This window comes from Pongo abelii, chromosome 6 (genome assembly GCF_028885655.2).
Source record: "Pongo abelii isolate AG06213 chromosome 6, NHGRI_mPonAbe1-v2.0_pri, whole genome shotgun sequence".
NCBI classification, from domain to species: domain Eukaryota; kingdom Metazoa; phylum Chordata; class Mammalia; order Primates; family Hominidae; genus Pongo; species Pongo abelii.
The window spans coordinates 136274989-136293600 of NC_071991.2; the positions used below are offsets into that span (position 1 = coordinate 136274989).

At 42.9% G+C, this 18612-nt stretch overlaps 1 protein-coding gene across 5 annotated transcripts in view; it reads right to left on the bottom strand.

The window, feature by feature from the left end:
- KIAA1549 (KIAA1549 ortholog) overlaps positions 1–18612 on the bottom strand; it is a 282292-nt gene that overhangs the window by 187478 nt on the left and 76202 nt on the right. For all 5 annotated transcript variants that reach the window (XR_010140939.1, XM_054560668.2, XM_054560669.2 and 2 more), the window contains 4 exons: positions 16960–17019; positions 15436–15584; positions 10731–10908; positions 6125–6309 (listed from right to left, as the gene is read on the bottom strand). Coding sequence is in view for 4 of the 5 variants with exons in the window: in XM_054560668.2 (XP_054416643.1) it covers positions 6125–6309; positions 10731–10908; positions 15436–15584; positions 16960–17019 (572 nt within the window). In the remaining variant the exon portion in view is untranslated. The remainder of the gene's footprint in view (positions 1–6124; positions 6310–10730; positions 10909–15435; positions 15585–16959; positions 17020–18612) is intronic.

An 18612-nucleotide genomic window follows, 5' to 3' on the forward strand; every position in this document is an offset into this window, starting at 1 on the left:
CGAGCTCACCATCCTCAGGAATGAAAGCCTGGCAGGCACCCTTGTCCACGGGGACTCAGTTGGGGTCTTAACAACATATTTTGTATTAAAAGGAAAAAGCGGTGAAAAGGTCCATGTTTACTTCCGGAAGATCAAAATTACAACTTCAAAAGAACAAATAAGGGAGAGCTGAGTTAATACTGTATACTTTCCTGCACATTTACTCAGACTTGCAGGATACTTTCATTCACTTCTTTCAAATGATTGATTACTGGATACTGCACATCTGTGTCCAGGTTGCTTGAATGCATGTCACTTGTTCACTGGTCCATGACTCCTTTCTCTGCTGGTTTATTTGTTGTCCCTGTGTACTTACTGGATTTAGATTAACTACACAGCAACATGTTTGGATTCTACCATAATGTACTTAACAGCAAGCATCTGTGTGTCTTTTCGAAACCCCACACTTACTAGTCGAATATTTTTTCCTTTTGTTGTAAACTTCCACAAAGATTCAACTGCTCTCTTCAAAGCAAACCATTGATGTATATATAGGTAGATGAAAAATTAGGCAAGCTAAGAGGTAACCCTCCTGTACATTAAAAAATTCGTTCTGTGTGATTAAGATGATTCCTTTCTCAGACTTTGACATGCGGTCCTAATTTATGAAATACATAATTATAAATATTATTTTCATCTTGAAATGAAATACTAATCCATCTATATAATTCTCAAATGTCCATCTGTCAAGCCTTTTTCAGATGCCTGAGAAAATTGATATTGGATGCCACTTATTCACAGCTGATGATAAAAATCCTAACAGGAGCAATTTCCAATTTTACGGGGTTGCTTTTACCCCAGCAGCACCTCATTTAACTACATACAAGGTGCCACTAAGCGAAAGAAAACAGATATACTAAGCAGTCATTTAATCATCACCTCCATCATTTAATAAATCTTGCTGAAATCCTTTTTGGTATACTTCCCAGTAAGAAAGCGAATGCCTCTAATGACTGGGCAACTGTTTTGTTTTGTTTTTAACAAGTTCGGTGGTTTGCTTTATCAAAACTGGAAAAGGAGCTACAGATGGCCTCCCCTAAGCGGAGGTCTCCAAAGTGAACAACGTAAAAATACAAACAGTATTGCCTCCATAGGGCGGTCTACGTAGCCCAAGCCCAGGCACCTAAACGTCTTCCCTCACGTACGCTCAGGGCCCATGTAGGAAAGAAATATGATAGTATTCATGAAAATGCTTCATAAATGCCAAAGTACCCTACAAATGATGCTGACAGCATTATTATTACTGTTGATTGGCGAAACATCGACCAGTTAATATACAGCTAAGAATTCTAAGGCATCAGAGTTGTAAATAAGAATTTAGATACAATATTTCGTCAAGTCAACAACAAGATGTGACACAGTGTCCCTCAAGAAATAGCTGATGGCCAAATGAATTTCAAAACAGTCAACTGAAGTACCAAACTTACTGGGTTTTTTTGGGTAACCAAGAAAAGGGCACGTGTCATAAATGAAATATACAAGTCCTATTAGCTTACTGTTGATTCTGATCAACATCTTTAAATATATCCATTAGATCCTTGCACTTCTCACAAACTGAGTGAGTCATCACCTTCTATACCAATAGAAATTTGGCAACCAGTCTGTGCGTATTATGCACAAAACAAAAGCCATCTACACACAGAAGGAAAACCTAGAGGGAACACTGCCCCTCCTCCCTTAGATAATTACCTTCTTTTGTCTCATCTCTACTTGCCAGATCACTTTTTCTAGTTTTTCCACTTCTTTTAAAATAGAATCTAGAGTTCAGTCTGGCTGGTATACAATGTCTCCAGCTCCCTCCCACATGCAGCATAGGTTTAATCAGTATTTTATAAAAGAAGAATCAAGATTAATGAGAGTGTTAAATATTCATATTAGGACCGAGTTATTTCTGAAGAAGGATGGCTCTTTTGTTCTTTCTCTCTTTAATATATCACAGAGGGAATAGGCCACAGTGTCTGTGCCCCACTGGTATACGTCACCAACAAGCCAAGGAGACTGACTGGTGGGCAGGTCAGCCAAGTAATGAGAGAGACGCCTGATGAATGTGAACACGTGGGCCACAAATACAATACAGCCCAGGTGGCACAAAATGCAGTGAAGCCCGCAGTATTCCGGTTAGCCTGAGCCCCTGGGAAGGAGTTGAGATGACAATAGAAACACAGAGCAAATCCCAAAAGTGTCTGAATAAAAATTTGCCATCATGTAGCAAGTGCCAGTGTAAGCATTTATTACCTGATTGATGTCATTTGTGAAAAGTCACCACAACCACCATGTTGTTTCCATTTAGGAGGTGAAGACAAGGCAAAGTTATTGCCATCTGTTTGTCTTCAGTGCAGCCCCACAAGGGCACTCCCGTAACCCTGTGGTCCCGGAGTTTGGGAGAGCAGGGCTCCCAGATTCTCACACCCACAGGCGACATCCGGCACCGTCAGCCAGCTGTGGGTGAACTGAGACCACCTACACGTTAGATGTGACAGGGGACCTTTGCAGAGAATCAAACAGCAACCATAGGGAATGAGCTGACCTTGGCTGAGATGGAACGAAATGCTCACAGAGCCTCTTTTCAATCCACTGTCCACACTGCCTCCCAAAGGGATCGTTCCAAAAGCAAATGTGTTCAAGCTGCTCTCCCTGCTGAAAACCTTTCAATGGTTGCCCACTGCTTACAGCATAATTTGCAATCCCTTCTATGTCCTGAAAACCCCCCAGGGCCTGGCTCTCTGCCACCTGGGTTTCGGCTGTGCCCTTTTTTACGACCTTTGCTCTAGCTTCCTGAGCTGCCCTCCACTCCCCCAATGGGCCCGCCTTCATCTCCACCGTGAAGCTTCAGCCCTGGCGTCACCTCCTCGAAGAAGGTGGAAGTACCCCACCACTGCGAGTGGGGTGCCCCCCTCCTCTGTGTTCTCCAGACATCCTTATACTCCTGGATGTCTGCTTTCGGATGGCTCGTCCTTCTCCCTTGCTAAAGCCCTGGAATGCAGAGATCGCGTGCTATTTGTGTTGGTAACTGAGCCGGATCTGGCGTGGCTCAGAGCAAATGCTCAATGTTTGGTGAGTGACACCCAGTGCCTGAGGCAGCTCCAGCTGGTTGCCCAAAGTGCTGCCCTTTAGAAGCAACCAAGGGCAGTCAGGAGCTCTGGTCTGACACCAATAATGAGGTGTGGACTATCCCCCATCAGAAGGAATAAGTTTCCATGAGGCCAGTGGCATCCAGCCAATGCCATTCATGATGAAGAGGATCCAGGCTGGAGTTTTTTAGGCAACAGTAACAAATGATGACTTTAGTCTACAGATAGAGAATACAGATAAAAGAAAGCATGGGGTTTTCTTCTTTATTACTGAAAATAAGCAAAGGCTGTGCCTCAAAACAAGACAGAATGGCCTCTCCCTCCTATCATATTTCAAAATTAATCTACTCCCAGACAATCTGAAGAGGTTTCCTTCTCGTTACAAGGGGAAGGGGGGTGTGGATTTTAGGTCAGCAGATTTATTGTTTCCAGATGTTTGCAGCTCTAGGATTTGCTGAAGGATTTCAGAGAGTAGTGGTGAGGCGCATCAGGAGGTGGGGAGAGCAGAACGGAGAGAGAGACAATAGCCACATGAGCAGGAGACAGAGCTCTTGAAGTCATAGGGGTGACATCTCTGCAAATTACCCTGAGAACGAGGCTAGAGGCCCTTTGCTATGGCCACATAACCTTAAAAGAAACACGTATAAACTAAAGACATTTGTTTTTAAACTAAATGAACAGCATCATTTTCCCATTTTAAACACATGACAAAATCTATAGGGTGGGTTCCTGTGCCAGCAAAACAAGACTGAGCTTCTGCAACACTGGCAAGGGTTTGCCCTCCTAACAGTGTCAGAAGACAGTTATTCTTTTGGGGAATCCTCCCTGCAGGACCTTTTCTGTAAATCTGTTGTCAGGATGTACAGGCAGATCTTTGCAGCCCTGGAGGAAAAAGAGCAGCTCTAAGGGCTGGAAGTTCCATCTGAAACTCTGTCCATTTGATTTACAGCCACATCTGGGACTTGAAAATGTTTAGGAAGTACAAGTGAGAGAAGGAGAAAGCTTGGGGAATATTCCATTTTGACCCCAAGAGATGCTGTCCTCTGATAGTTTATTGAAGTTACAGATAATAGATGGACTTCCATGGCAGTGTATACATTAGGAAATGTGGCCCATAAAAGACCTAAATACATAACCGTCTACACTGGTTAACTCCCTCTGTAACAACACTCTTCACCAGAACAAAAACATTTCCAAACCTATTATTGATCTTATTACAGTGAAATTCACACTATGAATCATTTAGTATACCCAGCACTTTTTTTCCAGGTTTCCCCATGCCATTCACCAGTATAACAAGAACAACAAAAGAATCTTAGCAGACTGTGTAAATAATAAACAAAGATAGGCAACAAACATAATATTAATGTATAAAGTGCTTTTCATGTACTTGATAGCCATAAGCTTGCAATTTAATAAATATTTTGCATTTTTTTGTTAATTCATATGAAAAGACAAATACTCTTTCTTTGCTTTTACAAAAGTCAAATAAATTTTAAAGTAATGCATATTTTTTTTCCATTCAACAGGTCTAGGTTTGTAATATGCAGAATTTCTCATACGAAGACAACCAAAATAAAGTTTAAAAATAAATAGGGCAATCTTTTATTCTTTGTTTTTTGCCTTTTGCTTGTTTTTATCAAGCTTTTAAAGCAGAATGAGTCCTCCAAATCTGGGAGACCCACGGAGAGTGCATGTTAATCCAGCAGACTGTTAATAACAGTGGACTGACTACCTCGTTCCACTCCCTTGGTAAACACGCTGACTGATATTATGCTGTACTAGTGAGTGCTCCTGTAGGCCTGGCATGTTTTTGCTCACACCAGGTGAGCTCAGTGTTGACCAAAAGTCAATGTCTTTGTTCTGAAAGCTGACGTGACCCTCGAATACTGTGGAAACTGTTGAAACATACGTGGGAAAAGAAAATTGCTATTTCTATAAAAATTTAAGTTGAATGCTTTGGAAAGACATAGGAAAGACGGGTTACTTAAAAAATCTGCTGTCAAATTAGGGTGTGAGTGAATTAACTCAAAAGTCTGCAAAATTAGGGGATAGGGAGTGGGGGGAGGGAGGTATTAAAAAAATCGAGAGAACTTTGCATTCAGGTAGCTTTGCTCTTCTCTAAAGAAACCCAAACTGGAACCTGAAACTGACACATTATGGGTGTTGTTTATTGTAAGAAAGACCAAACACGATTCCTCTCAGTAGACCAATACTCAAAACAAAACAAGACTTGGGATATGTTGAAGGATTGGCAAATAAATGTCCATTCATATATTTTAAGTTAAAATGTTCAAGGTATGTATTGTTCGTTTTTAATGATCAAGGTGGGTAAGTGGGCTTCCAAATAGGGTGAACACAAAATAAAGCAGCTGACCAATGGAGTTGTACACGAAATAGAGAAAGTCTGCCTTGGCTCCTATCCTCTGAAAATATCCAGGGGTAAAATAAATCAGAATTCGGCCTGGTGCGGTGGCTCATGCCTGTAATCCCAGCACTTTGGGAGGCCAAGGCAGGCAGATCTCTTGAGGCCAGGAGTTCGAGACCAGCCTCGCCAACATGGCAAAACCCTGTCTCTACTAAAAATACAAACATTAGGCAGGTGTGATGGCACACACCTGTAATCTCAGCTATTCGGAGACTGAGGCAGGAGAATCGCTTGAACCCAGGAGGCGGAGGCTGCAGTGAGCCAAGCTCACGCCACTGTACTCCAGCCTGAGCGACAGAGCCAGACTCTGTCTCAAAAAATATAAAATAAAATCACTGTAGAACCTGGAGCACATGTCATGGCTAGGCTTTTATACAGCTTCACATTCTTGGACTGTATTTACCACCACGGAAGGAGGGTTTCAGGAAGCAGAAACAAAGGCAAAGCGATGCCACCATTAAAGCCAGAAGATTTCCATAATAGCCCTCCCTCTTCCCCATCTTTCAGTATCAAGAGCCCGAACTCATCCTATCCCTGCCCCACAAAACTGCTTATAGGAACACTGGGGGAAGAAGCTGCCCCTTACCTTCTGACGCTGCTGAATGTTGGCCACAGTGTCAGGCTGAAAGTCTAGCTTGTCCGTGCGGCATAGTTTCCAGTAGAGGATGACAACAATCACCATTACCACCAGCACCGGGATGACCACGCCAACAATGACCCACAAGTTGTTGCTCTGGGATTCTGGAGACGGCCTCTTCACCCTGTCGACAGCTGCAGACAAGGAAGAAAGGTCTTTCAAAAATTCTTTCTTCACTCATGTACTAGATTGCACGTGTCTTCTACGAGAAACTCAGAAGTCCCTGACATTTCAGCTCAAGATAGCTGGTTCCAGGTTCTAATCTCCTGATGACAGGAAATGTGGCCAGCAGAGAAACACAACATACAATGTTACATCTAGAATACATCAGGGATCACAACGACATACGGATATATCCAAAGGTACATGGCTGAATTAATGGCAAAGCTCGGTTAATTCCAGGTCTCCTGATTTCCAGTTTATTCTACTAGCTCACCCCTAACTTATCACTGCAGGATATTTCCATACCAAAACTGGTTCTGTACAACTTTGTACAAAGGCAGTTCTCTTCAAGAGTGGAGAGAAAAACAGCTGTGTCTCCAGAACACAGTCCTGCCCGCCGCATCAAGTACCACAGGACTCACACCCTCCCAGATCACATAAAGCACATGCATCTCAACTAGGAGTTTATGGAAGAAAACCCTTCCTTCCTCCCTTCCCTCACTACTCCAAGTTTCTTGTGTTCACAAATGTTTATTAAGTGTGCTGGACACAGTTTGAAAGTTGGGACTCAACAATGAACAAGCGAAGTCCCTTGAGGTGCTTAGGTCCTAGTGGGGGAAAGGAGAAATGATCAAGTAAATGAATCACCCAATAATTTCATATCGCACTAGTGCCAAACACAAAGCAAAACAGAGTAAGGAGATACGACATGCGCACCAGTGCAACCGGTCGTTTCCCCTTCAGCAATGAAAAATGACAGAGATGCTGATGTTTGCAGCAGCGCTATTCACGACAGCCTAAAAGATGAAAAGAACTCAAATGCCCATCCATAGATGAATGAATGAACAAAATGTGATATAGCCATACAACGGAGTATCATTCAGCTTTAAAAGGGAAGGAAATTCTATACATGCTGCTACACAGATGAGCCTTGAAAACATCATGATAATGGAACAAGCCAGTCACAAAAGGACAAAATGTATGATTCTACCTATATGAGGTATCTAGAAAAAACTCATAGAAAGCTTCTGCTTGGAATGATGAAGAAATTCTGGAAATGGACAGTGGTGATGGTTACACAGCCTTGTGAATGTACTGAATGCCACTGAAGTATACACTTAGAAGTGTTAAATTGGTACATTTCTTGATGTATATTTTACTGCAATAAAAAAAGAAGGAAGATGATCCTTATGTTTTCCAAAGTGAAGCTTCACTGTGTTAATTTGGAAACTGAAGTCCTAATAAGCGTCCCATAGGCACTGCCTTCATTGCCCCACCTGTGTCTCTCCCTAAACCTTTGAAACACGACTCATCGAAACGGCGTTATTTAAGCTACCAGTTGTCCACTTTCACACGAAGCAAATCTTACTCATTTTGGATCCGCCACTCCCCACCCTGCTGCCACACCCACCCCACCCGGCCCCCACTCCTCTTTCACAGCCTAGGACAGGTGCACTTCAACTCCTCGGCCACTTAATGTCCTTCACTAGCTCTTTGTTTTGCACACGGTGCCTTATTGCTCATTTAAAATGCTTCCTGTGATATAAATGGATAATCCGTGAAGTGCCACGCTTCTGCACTCTTTCATCTGGTCTTGACGCCAAATCTTGTCTTTTCAAAAACATCTCAGTTGTCATGGGCAGGGACTAAGTCTTATGCTCCTTTCATATCCTATGATGGTTAACACCTGCTATGGGATCAAAAGGTATGTGCTCAAAGACGTAATAACAAAAAGGGTTCTTGGTGCTGGTTTAACTTTGGGTTTAGACACCTAAGGGAGTGGCAAGGGAGGGAGCAAGCATTCTAAATCAAATGCACCAGGGAAAAAAGCACAGATTACAGCACAGGCTGCATGGGATGCGGTAAAAAGCAACAAAGTGTGAAAAACTTGTGTTTTTTAATTTGGGCTGAATACAGTTAATATATGTAGCTCATTTTGCATAAAAGCAACGGACAATATAGAAGTAGGGACAGAATCAAACTGAGAAGCTGAGACAACTAGACACTCTTCTTAGTTCTTTTGTGGGTGTGGTTGTTTGTTTTTTTCTTTTTGAGATAGGGTCTCTCTCTGTCACTCAGGCTAGAACGTGGTGGCACAATCAAGCTCACTTGCAGCCGCAACCTCCTGGGCTCAGGTGATCCTCCTGCCTCAGACCCCCAAGTAACTGGGACCACAGGCATGCCCCACCATGCCCAGCTAGCTTATTATTATTATTATTTGTAGAGATGGGGTCTTGCTATGTTTTCCAGGCTGGTCTTGAACTGCTGGGCTCAAATGATCCTCCTGCCTCTGTCTCCCAACGTGCTGAGATTACAGGTGTGAGCCACCGCACCTGCCCTCTTCTTACTCTAACCTAGGAAAACCCTGATGAGGCAGAGGTTGATCAAACTGGGCCCTGACACCAGTGTCCTGGGGCTGCCTTTGGGCTATCCCTGGTGTTGGCTGAGGCTTCCTTCAATCGCCAGCCCTGAGATCCCAGGATGTTTACCCATGTGGTTTTCGGTACAAAACTGAGAAAAAGAGGTGCAAGATCAGATCTGAAAGGTGCCTATATTCTATTGCAATTAGCTGTTTAAAATGTCAAGTGCTTGGCTGGAGTAGGGCACGTCTCCTACAATCAGGAATAGCATATATGAAGAACTGTAACGAAGTGCTTTTGTTATTTTTTGCTCACTGCTTTGGAGGAGAACACATCAATATGTGATCATATTTCACATACACAAACACAAACTGCCAATGGTTATTTGCTTAAACTCTCCCATCATCTTCCATAAAATAGAGAAATTACGCCCATCAGCTCTCATCTTGGTTGGTCTCCAGGGACAAGTACAGATTTCATAAAAACCTTCTCCTATGAAGGATAATTTTAAAGCTATCATTTTTTAAAAATTGTCTTTATCTCCTACATGTTCTCCATAAAGAGTTTTCTGTATTCTCTGATGCTGAATTCCCTCTAAACGTTTACCTCTCCTTTTATTGCTGGGAGCAAGTTTCACCATTCTCTCACCAAGACTGCTTGCAGGATCATAAAGGAAAAACACTGACATTAAAAGAGGAGTCTGGGCCAGGTGTGGTGGCTCATGGTTGGGATTCCAACACCTTGGGAAGTCAAGGTGGGAGGATCACTTGAGCCAGGGGTTTAAGACCAGCCTGGGCAACATAGCAAGACCCTGTCTCTACAGATAATAAGAAAAAAATAGCCGGGTGCAGTGGTGGTGACTGTGGTCCTAGCTACTCAGGAGGCTGAGGCAGGAGGATCACCTGAGCCCAGGAGTTTGAGGGTGCAGTGAGCTATGATCAAGCCACTGCACTCCAGCCTGGGTGACAGAGCAAGACCCTTTCTCAAAAAAAAAAAAAGAGGAATCTGATTCACACCCTAAAGGACTATTTAGAAAAATACACTCTTCCATGTGCCTCCTTTTTCTTCAATTTTAAATACTCAAAATCTGTGAGGTGGGGCCGGGCACGGTGGCTCACACCTGCAGTAATCCCAGCACTTTGGGAGGCCAAGGCAGGCAGATCACAAGGTCAAGAGATCAAGACCATCCTGGCCAATATGGTGAAACCCCATCTCTACTAATAATACAAAAACTAGCTGGGCATGGTGGTGCGTTCCTGTAGTCCCAGCTACTTGGGAGGCTGAGGCAGGAGAATCACTTGAACCTGGGAGGCAGAGGTTGCAGTGAGCCGAGATCACGCCACTGCACTCCAGCCTGGTGACTGAGTGAGACTCCATCTCAAAAAAAAAACACACACACACACACAAACAAATCTGTGAGGTGGAAAGGAAAGTACTGACAGCAGCCAGGGCCAGGCAGGCAGGAGTGAAACCTTCCAACAATAATAAAGAAACATCAAAATACCTCTGTCTACACTGTGGAGTGGTGTGAGGATAGGTGGGAGAGAAACAGGACTGAAAAGGGGAAGGATCAAGGACTTCTTTGTGTTAAAAGACCCTGAAGGAAGCCAATAAATTCAGGGTGCACCTCCCAGCTTCCTGCATGACTCACTGTCCCCGCCAATGTTCAAAATATGACACAGAAGATTTTGGAATAAATACAGAGCAAACACATTATTCTGCCTCAGACAAAATTTATAAAAAAAGAAGTAGTACAGGAAAGAGGGACAGATATTACAGTTGATGTACTATAAATCACTATAACACCCCACCTACAAAATGCTAGGTAGAAAAAACAGCAGTGGAGGCTAAACCTACAAGCAATTGAAATCCAAATAAAGAAGGTCTTGGTGAATGAATTTTAACAACTGGCACTTCACCATCAGGGTTATACACACATCGGAATGCTTTACATTCAGAGCTCACTGTCAGAACGAGCCTGGCTTTGGAGTCCAGCACAGAACAGCACAGACAACAACACCTCAGGCACTTACGCTGGGCAATGGCACCTTGAATTCGGTAACCCAAGATGATGGCTGCTCTCTGGAGGTCCATCTTGTTAATCAGGTCCGAAGACTTGACTGCACTGAGTCTTTCTCCATCTTGATCCTCCACAAAGTAGATGAGCTGTACAGGATTGTCATCTCCCTCCAGCCTTGACACATTTACCACCTGAAAGATAGCAGAAACCATTCACATTGCAGAAGCTCGTGTTTCTAGATGCCCTCTCTCAGGTTGCTGAATCTGACTGTGTCACTCAGGGTTTATTCCAATCCTCATAATAAGCTCTGTAAGCCATTCAGGGGCCCAGAATCACCATGGTGCTCTCTGTTGATGGGAAGAGGGACAGTAGAGAGTTCCTTTGTGTGGAGTAACAGGTTGCCTCATCTCGCTCTACATCCTTTCTGGGGCAAAGGGGCAGGGAGGCTGCACAGAACCAGGGCTGGCGAGTCCAGGTGGTCTAAAATCATCCCCACAATCTCTGATGTGCTGACCACGTCATAAGAGAGCATCATCCTCCCAACATTAACTGGAGGATTAGGTACATCCCTGGTTCTCTGAAACTATTAATGGTTCTACCCAATCCTTTCTTCAGCCTATTGGTGTTTCCTCCTCATTCTTCTAGGGCAGGGCTTCTCAACCTCAGCTCTATTGACAATCCCTTGACATGGGTTGCACTGTAGATGGTTAGTAGTATCCCTGCCCTCTACCCACCAGGTGCCCCCACCCTGCACCACCCAAGGTACAACCAAAAACATCTCCAGACACTGCCAGATCCACCCTGGAGGACAAAATCACCCCCACCCACCACTGGTCTATGGACAATAAACCTCATAAATTCATAATCTTGTGGGTCAAATAATACTTTGATTCATCCCAAAACTTCTCTCTCTCTGGTGTCAAAAGGCAGTTTTTTATGCCCTTATTTCAAAATCTAGCACACTTGACATATCATACCTTTTCATTTCACTCTATTTCTCTAATAATATGCAACATTGTTATTACCCCTTTAGACTCCAGCAAAACTCTGAACTTCTGTCCTGAGAAAAGCACCAGCGAGGGCTCCAAGCTCCTTATTTTACACGTGCCATTTAAATTGCTGGTCTCCACATTTGCCATTGGCAACATGCAGCTGCTACTTCTCTGTCCACACGTATGGATTTGTAACACCGCCCTGTGCTCTGGACACAGCTGCTGGACCCCTCCTTCACCATGGGAAACTTCTGGCAGATCAGCAACTTCATGATTTCACTGTGAACTCCTTCTTCCAGATCGTGTCTAAAGATCCTTAACAACACACGTCCAAACCTCTTCCCTCAACAATCTGTTCTTTATGCTTCGTCCTGAGAAGGACTCATTGTCCTGCCCTCTGGTTGCCGTTTCAAAGCCAGTCTCCTGACCACTTCTGTTCCCCAACCACCTACTCCCTCCCTGACAACGGTACAGTGGTGATTAATTTTTTATTAGCTTTTAGAATGGAATGCTATCCAAGATCTACTGAAAAGGAAGTAGATTATATCCATCTGTCTCTCTACCCATGTACCTACTTATTCCATTTTAAAAGTTCTAATAAAATTAAAAAGTATAGTTTCTTCTTCTAGAAATCACAGTCCCCAAAATCCAGTGATACCCACCTTGATTAAAGATTCTACAAGTCTGTCTAGTGCTACAGTTTGGATGTTGGACCCCCTCCAACTCTCCAGTTGAAATGTGATCCCTGATGGTGGTGGTGGGGCCTAATGGGAGGTATCTGAGTCATGGAGGCAGATCCCTCATGAATGGCTTGGTGCTGTCCTCGAGGTAATGAGTTCTTGCTCTACCAGTTCCTGAGAGAGTTGGTGTTAGAAAGGGCCTGGCACCTCCCTCCCCTCTCTCTCACCTCTTCTCTCGCCATGTGATTTCTACACTGGCTTCCCTTCACCTTCCAGCAAGAGGGGAAGCAGCCTGAGGCCCTCGCCATGACACCAGCACCATGCTTTTTGTACAGCCTGAAGAACCATGAGCCAAATAAACCTCTTTTCTTTACAAACCCAGCCTCAGGTATTCCTTTATGGCAACATCAATGGACTAAGATGTCCAGGCAGAAAGTAAGCCAGGAAAATCTAATCCCAGCATCCTTTCTAGACTACTGCCTATGAGATTCCTATCTGGAACCCTTATAACCTAGGGAGTCATCATCACTTTGGTTAACATTTTCAATTTCAAAATTTATTTTCTGAGCAAAATCACATCTCTCTAGAAATTACATAGCCAATTAAAGTTGAAAAATACATGCAAAAAAATATATAAAGAATAAAATGAAAATCACCTAAAATTCAACCAACCAAAGAAAATCACTTTAAACATTTTAGCGTTTTCCCTCTATTCTTTCTCCATGAATTCTGTATTAACATTTGGATTACATGGCATACATACTTTGGTAGCCTGAGTTTTTTTTTTTTTTTTTTTTTTTTTTTTTTTTGAGACAGAGTCTTACTCTGTCCCCGAGGCTGGAGTGCATTGGTGTGATCTTAGCTCACTGAAACCTCCACCTCCCGGGTTCAAGTGATTCTCATGCCTCAGCCTCCTGAAGAGGTGGGATTACAGGCACACACCACCATGTCCAGATAATTTTTGTGTTTTTAGTAGAGATGAGGTTTCACCATGTTGGCCAGGCTGATCTTGAACTCCTGGCCTCAGGTGATCCACCCGCTCGGCCTCCCAAAGTGCTGGGATTAGAGGTGTGAGCCACTGCACCCAGCCCACTTGAGCATTTTTCTATACCACTCACTAATTTTTTTTTAAATGACTGCATAAAATTCCAACACACAAAGATTTACTATAATTTTATTTACCCATTCCCCAACTGCTGGACATCTAGGTTGTTTCAACATTTTCACTTTTACAAATTAAGTTTTGATGAACAGCCATGTAACACGGTACACAAATCCTTGTCTACATCTTCATGTTTGGTCACTCTAAGGGGAAAGAGAAGCAGAGCATGGCTTATAAGCAATCTATCAGATGGCACATTAGCCTGGATGTGCCACTTTTGCAAACCTGCATGCCTACTAAGGGAGCGTGCATGTCAAATTTCGCACCGTATTATACACTTTCATGGTGTCCTATAACTGTTGCATGTGCAGAAGCTAACTCACACCTAGACCTTGGGCTCTATGAAGCCAGGGATTGTTGAATAAGGTAAAGCTTTTATAATTCATTCTAATTTTTATTCTTTGTTGATACTTATTTGTTTAATGATTACTCTCAATTGTGATTAGTTTTTAAATTTCTCTGTAACTCACTGCATCTGGCAAAGGAACTATTTTAGAAACCTAAGGACTACATTTCCGGGAGGGGGACAAAGAGTAATGATGAGAGGGACACACTGGTAAAAGGGCTAGAGGACGATGATGCAGTTCTAGGCAACACTTCCCCGCTCCCGCCCCCCAACCCACAGCCAATGTCATTTGCATCTTTTTCTCTAATGCCTCTAACCCACCCACCTCCCCACCCTGCCTGCCAGCCCACACCCCCTGCTTCAGAGTTCTATCCTGGTTTCCTGTTTCTGAAATGTCATAGCTCTAAATATCCCATTTTCGTAGTTCAACAAGTCAGCAGTTGGTAAAGAAAAAAATCCACATAATTCATATGGAGATGAAAATTAATGACAGCCCCAACTTCCAACTTTCTGTGAGTATGGACATTTTTAAATGGGTCACGTTTCAATTCAAACAAATCTGTCTTTTGTAACCTGTCTGCCAGTTTACCAAGTAAAGAAGATTTAGGGTAATATGAGATAATCAGGTGTCTCCGGTGGTGGGCACCTGTAGTACCAGCCACTCAGGAGGCTGAGGCAAAAGAATCGCTTGAACCCAGGAGGCGGAGGTTGTAGTGAGCTGAGATCATGGCACTGCACTCCAGACTGGGTGACAGAGCGAGACCCTGTCTCAAGAAAAAAGAAAGAAAGAAAGAAAAAAGCTCAAGTGAAGAGAGCCTACAAAAGGATGTATGCAGTGTCATCCAAATGTTATTAGAGAATTCATGGGGAAAAAAGAATGGAAGGAAATATGCTGAAATGTTTACAGTGATCTTCTTTGGTTTGTTGAATTTTAGGTGATTTTCACTTTATTCTTTACACATTTTTTTACATGTGTTTTTCAAAATTTCTCTAATTGGCTATGTAATTTCTAGAGAGAGGTGATTTTGCTCAGAAAATAAATTTAAAAATGAAATTGATGACTCCATAATACCATGGAAGCCGAGAAGATGAAATACTCAAGCAGAGGGCAGCACGTCTCCCTCTATCTGCTCTCCTATGGTCTCTTCCAGTTGAATGATTTATCGCTATGATGCTATCAGTAACACTGACCATTCTATCAAACAGGCTACATTTTTGTTCATTAAAAACTACTATTTGATAAACGAGGTCCTGTGATGATATGGCAACCCAGTAAGACAATTCTGCTCTGCTCCGCAAGGTCTATTGTTATACTACTACTTACTATGGGCTTGGTAAATATTTGTCTAGACTCCAGTTGAACTGAAATGCTGCCAGATTCAGCAGCTACCCAATATAGCGATCAGTGGAAATCAGAAATTTCTCATGGCACTTCTCATTTGCATAAAAATACAGGGTTTTAGATGGAGTGTGCACTCACACGCAAGCGCTGTCTCTCTCCCTCTCTCTCCTTCCCCTCCTCCTTTGATGTGGAGTACCTGCACCACACTGTTTCCTGCAGCTACAGTGGCCCTTCTCCACATCCGCCTTCTGGTGGAAACCTCGCTGAGCAGCTGGGCCAGCTTGCGTTCCATCTCGGCTTGAAACACTTCATTCTGGAATTGCTTCTCCACGACGCCCAGGAGAACTACATTTAAATGAAAACATACGTGGCACCCAAAACAAGTCAGCAGTAAAAAAACGGGTGTGTGTGTGTGTGTGTGTGTGTGTGTGTGTGTGTGTGTGTGTGTGTGTGTGTGTGTGTGTGTGTGTGTGTGTGTGTGTGTGTGTGTGTGTGTGTGTGTGTGTGTGTGTGTGCGCGCATATGTATTTGAAATTAATGCAAGATTGCCATAAAATGCCAATTCCTAGACAGGAAACATCAAAAGGAGAAAAAGTGATCATGAATGGGGAGAGTCCAGGAAATGCAGCCCATGAGAGCTCCAAGCTCTCAGTGTTACCCAGACTGGCGGCCAGAAGTCCCAGGAACTCAGCACTGCAGGAGCTTTGGCGCGAAGGGCGCCTACACAAGATCAAACATTTTGTCTGCACTTATCTCAACACTTCTGGAATTGGTGTGAGTTCATTATCTTGCCTTGAGACTTGGACTCACAAACTAACTTGAAAAAAGGAAGCCTGCCCATCTTTAGTTATCTACTTCAGACAAGATGATCTCAACAGACAATCGCTTGCCAGCGTGGTCTGGGAGGAAGGAGCATGTGCTTTTCAACCAGAACTGGTTTAAGTTTTCTTTGAGATACAACCATGGGCAAGTTACTTAATTGCTATGGATAAGCAATTAAGCAATAATAAGCTTAATAATAATAATAATAAGCAATTGCTATGGAAAACACCGCTGATGGCACCACGCAAAGCAGTAGGGCCTTGACGTGGGATGCTGTGCGTTCAGCAAGGAGAACTTGCAAGGTGCAGGAACCCCGTGAATGGCGACTATCACCACCCCACATGCTCTCTCGTGCCCAGCTAGTTCCTGTGCTGCATGCACACTGGACAGCTGGTGAGTACGTAACTACTGTTCAGACTTTTGTGCACTAGGTTAGAAAGGCCTTTAACTGCAATGCCATACCTCTAAATACCTGACCCACTCCCCTAAGACAAAAAAAAAAAAAAAAAAAAATTGGCACCTTCCCAGGTGCCAAGCCATCCTGCTTGTCTTCATTAAACTAAACAAATAACACTTTTAGAAAAAAAAAATAAAACGACAGAGAGATCCTTGCTTCTGAACCTCACCCTGTTCTGGGTCAGAAGATTGTCAGTTCCTGTTAGACTCTGCCCTGAACTTGATGTATGAATTTTAAAGAAAGTAGTCCTTTTTGTTCTATAACTCAGTGGGATACATTCCCACAGCCAAATTTGAATCCCTTTCCATTCATTCTTTGCCAAGAATGTAAGGTACATTTTGCCCTAAATTTAGGAAACAAGAAAGGCAGCAACATTCTCAATACGCCTGCATAGACTTCTTCTCCTTACAGTTCCCAAAATATTACATAAGTTAAACATACCTGTTCTGACCCAAGAGGACTTCAGCAACTGAGATAAGTTGAGCTGTGGATACTGGAAGGCTACAAAAGGGAAAGAATTAGGGAAGGAGAAAAAAATCTGTAAAAACAAAGCCATGTTTATAACAAAGTCCCAACACATTGTCTTTACTATTTAGCTCTAAATATGAAAGAACAAAATGTCAGATTAGCGTAAGGACGTGGACGGTAGCAATTTCTGAACACATTAGTCTCAAGGAAAAAGAGAGAGATAAAAAGAAAGGGAGGGCCGGCTCCAGCTATGTCACAGGACACTGCTTCACAGAGAGGTCACCGGCAAGTTCTCCTTTGAATGTCACTGTTCCACAGCAATGCATGTTTACACCGTGCCCCTCAGAGCCCTGGCTTTCCCAACAAGGTCTCAGGGTAAAGTGACCACACGCGTCGACCTGCCCAGGGCCAGCCAGTGTGCCCCGCCGTCCGGCATCCTCATTTTAGCCATACACACACTGAGCACAACTGAAAGCGGCTCTTTGTAAATAACAGCTTTATCTCTGTCTACTTTCATATAGAATAACCTCTGTAAAGTTATTCTTTTTAATTTAATTAACAATACACTAAAATACATTACGAATCATTAGGCCATTTGGTTGTTTCATTTTGAAAAAGAATTTGAATTTTTTGGCCTGACTTCAACTCTGGAATCTACCTTTTTTTTTTTTTTTTTTTAATAAATGTCTCCCCTTTCCCCCACTGCCTCCATTTGCATTGTGAACCTAGTCGCAATGCAGTCACGAAGAAAGGTTTCGTGTTTCTACTTATTGTTTTTATTTTAAAATTTACACAGTAAATGTCACTCTTTTCAGTATACAGTTTTATGGGTTTTGATAAATGGGTATATATTCACATAATCATCACCACAATGAAGATATAGAACAGTTTCACAACCCCCAAAACACTGCCTTCTGCTACCCTTTTATAGTCAAACTTTCCTGCGGCCCTTAAGCTCTGACAACCACAGATTTGTGCTCCCTAAGTTATGCCTTTTCCAGAACTTGTGTACTTTTTGATAGTACCCCTTTACTCTCCAAATAATAAAGTCAGGCACAGTGAGTGAGCAGGGCTCTGCAGACCCATCTGGCCTGAAGCCAATTTTATCAGATTTATATTCTGGCACTCAAATCAGGTACTTCATTTGAAAAAAGTGGTCCAGGTGAAAATACTCTGTATGATACTAAAATGGAGAATCCATGCCATTTGCATGTCATTACACATTTGTTCAAACCCACAGAATGCACGACACCCAGGGTGAACCTGAATGTAAACTATGGGCTATGGATGATGATGTGTCAATGCAGGTTGATCACCATAACAAATGGGCCACTGTGCTGGGGGATGCTGATAATGGAGGTTATGAATGTGTGGAAGCAGGAGGTATATGGGAAATCTGTGAACCCTCCGATCTTATCTGCTGTGAATCCAAAAACTTCACTAAAAAAATCAAGTGTTTTACTATTATTCTAATGAAATAATTCAGGAATGGAAAACCAAACATCATATGTTCTCACTGATACGTGGGAGCTAAGCTATGAGGACACAAAGGCATAAGAATGATACAATGGACTTTGGAGACTTGGGGGAAAAAGTGGCGTGGGGAGGGATAAAAGACTACAAATA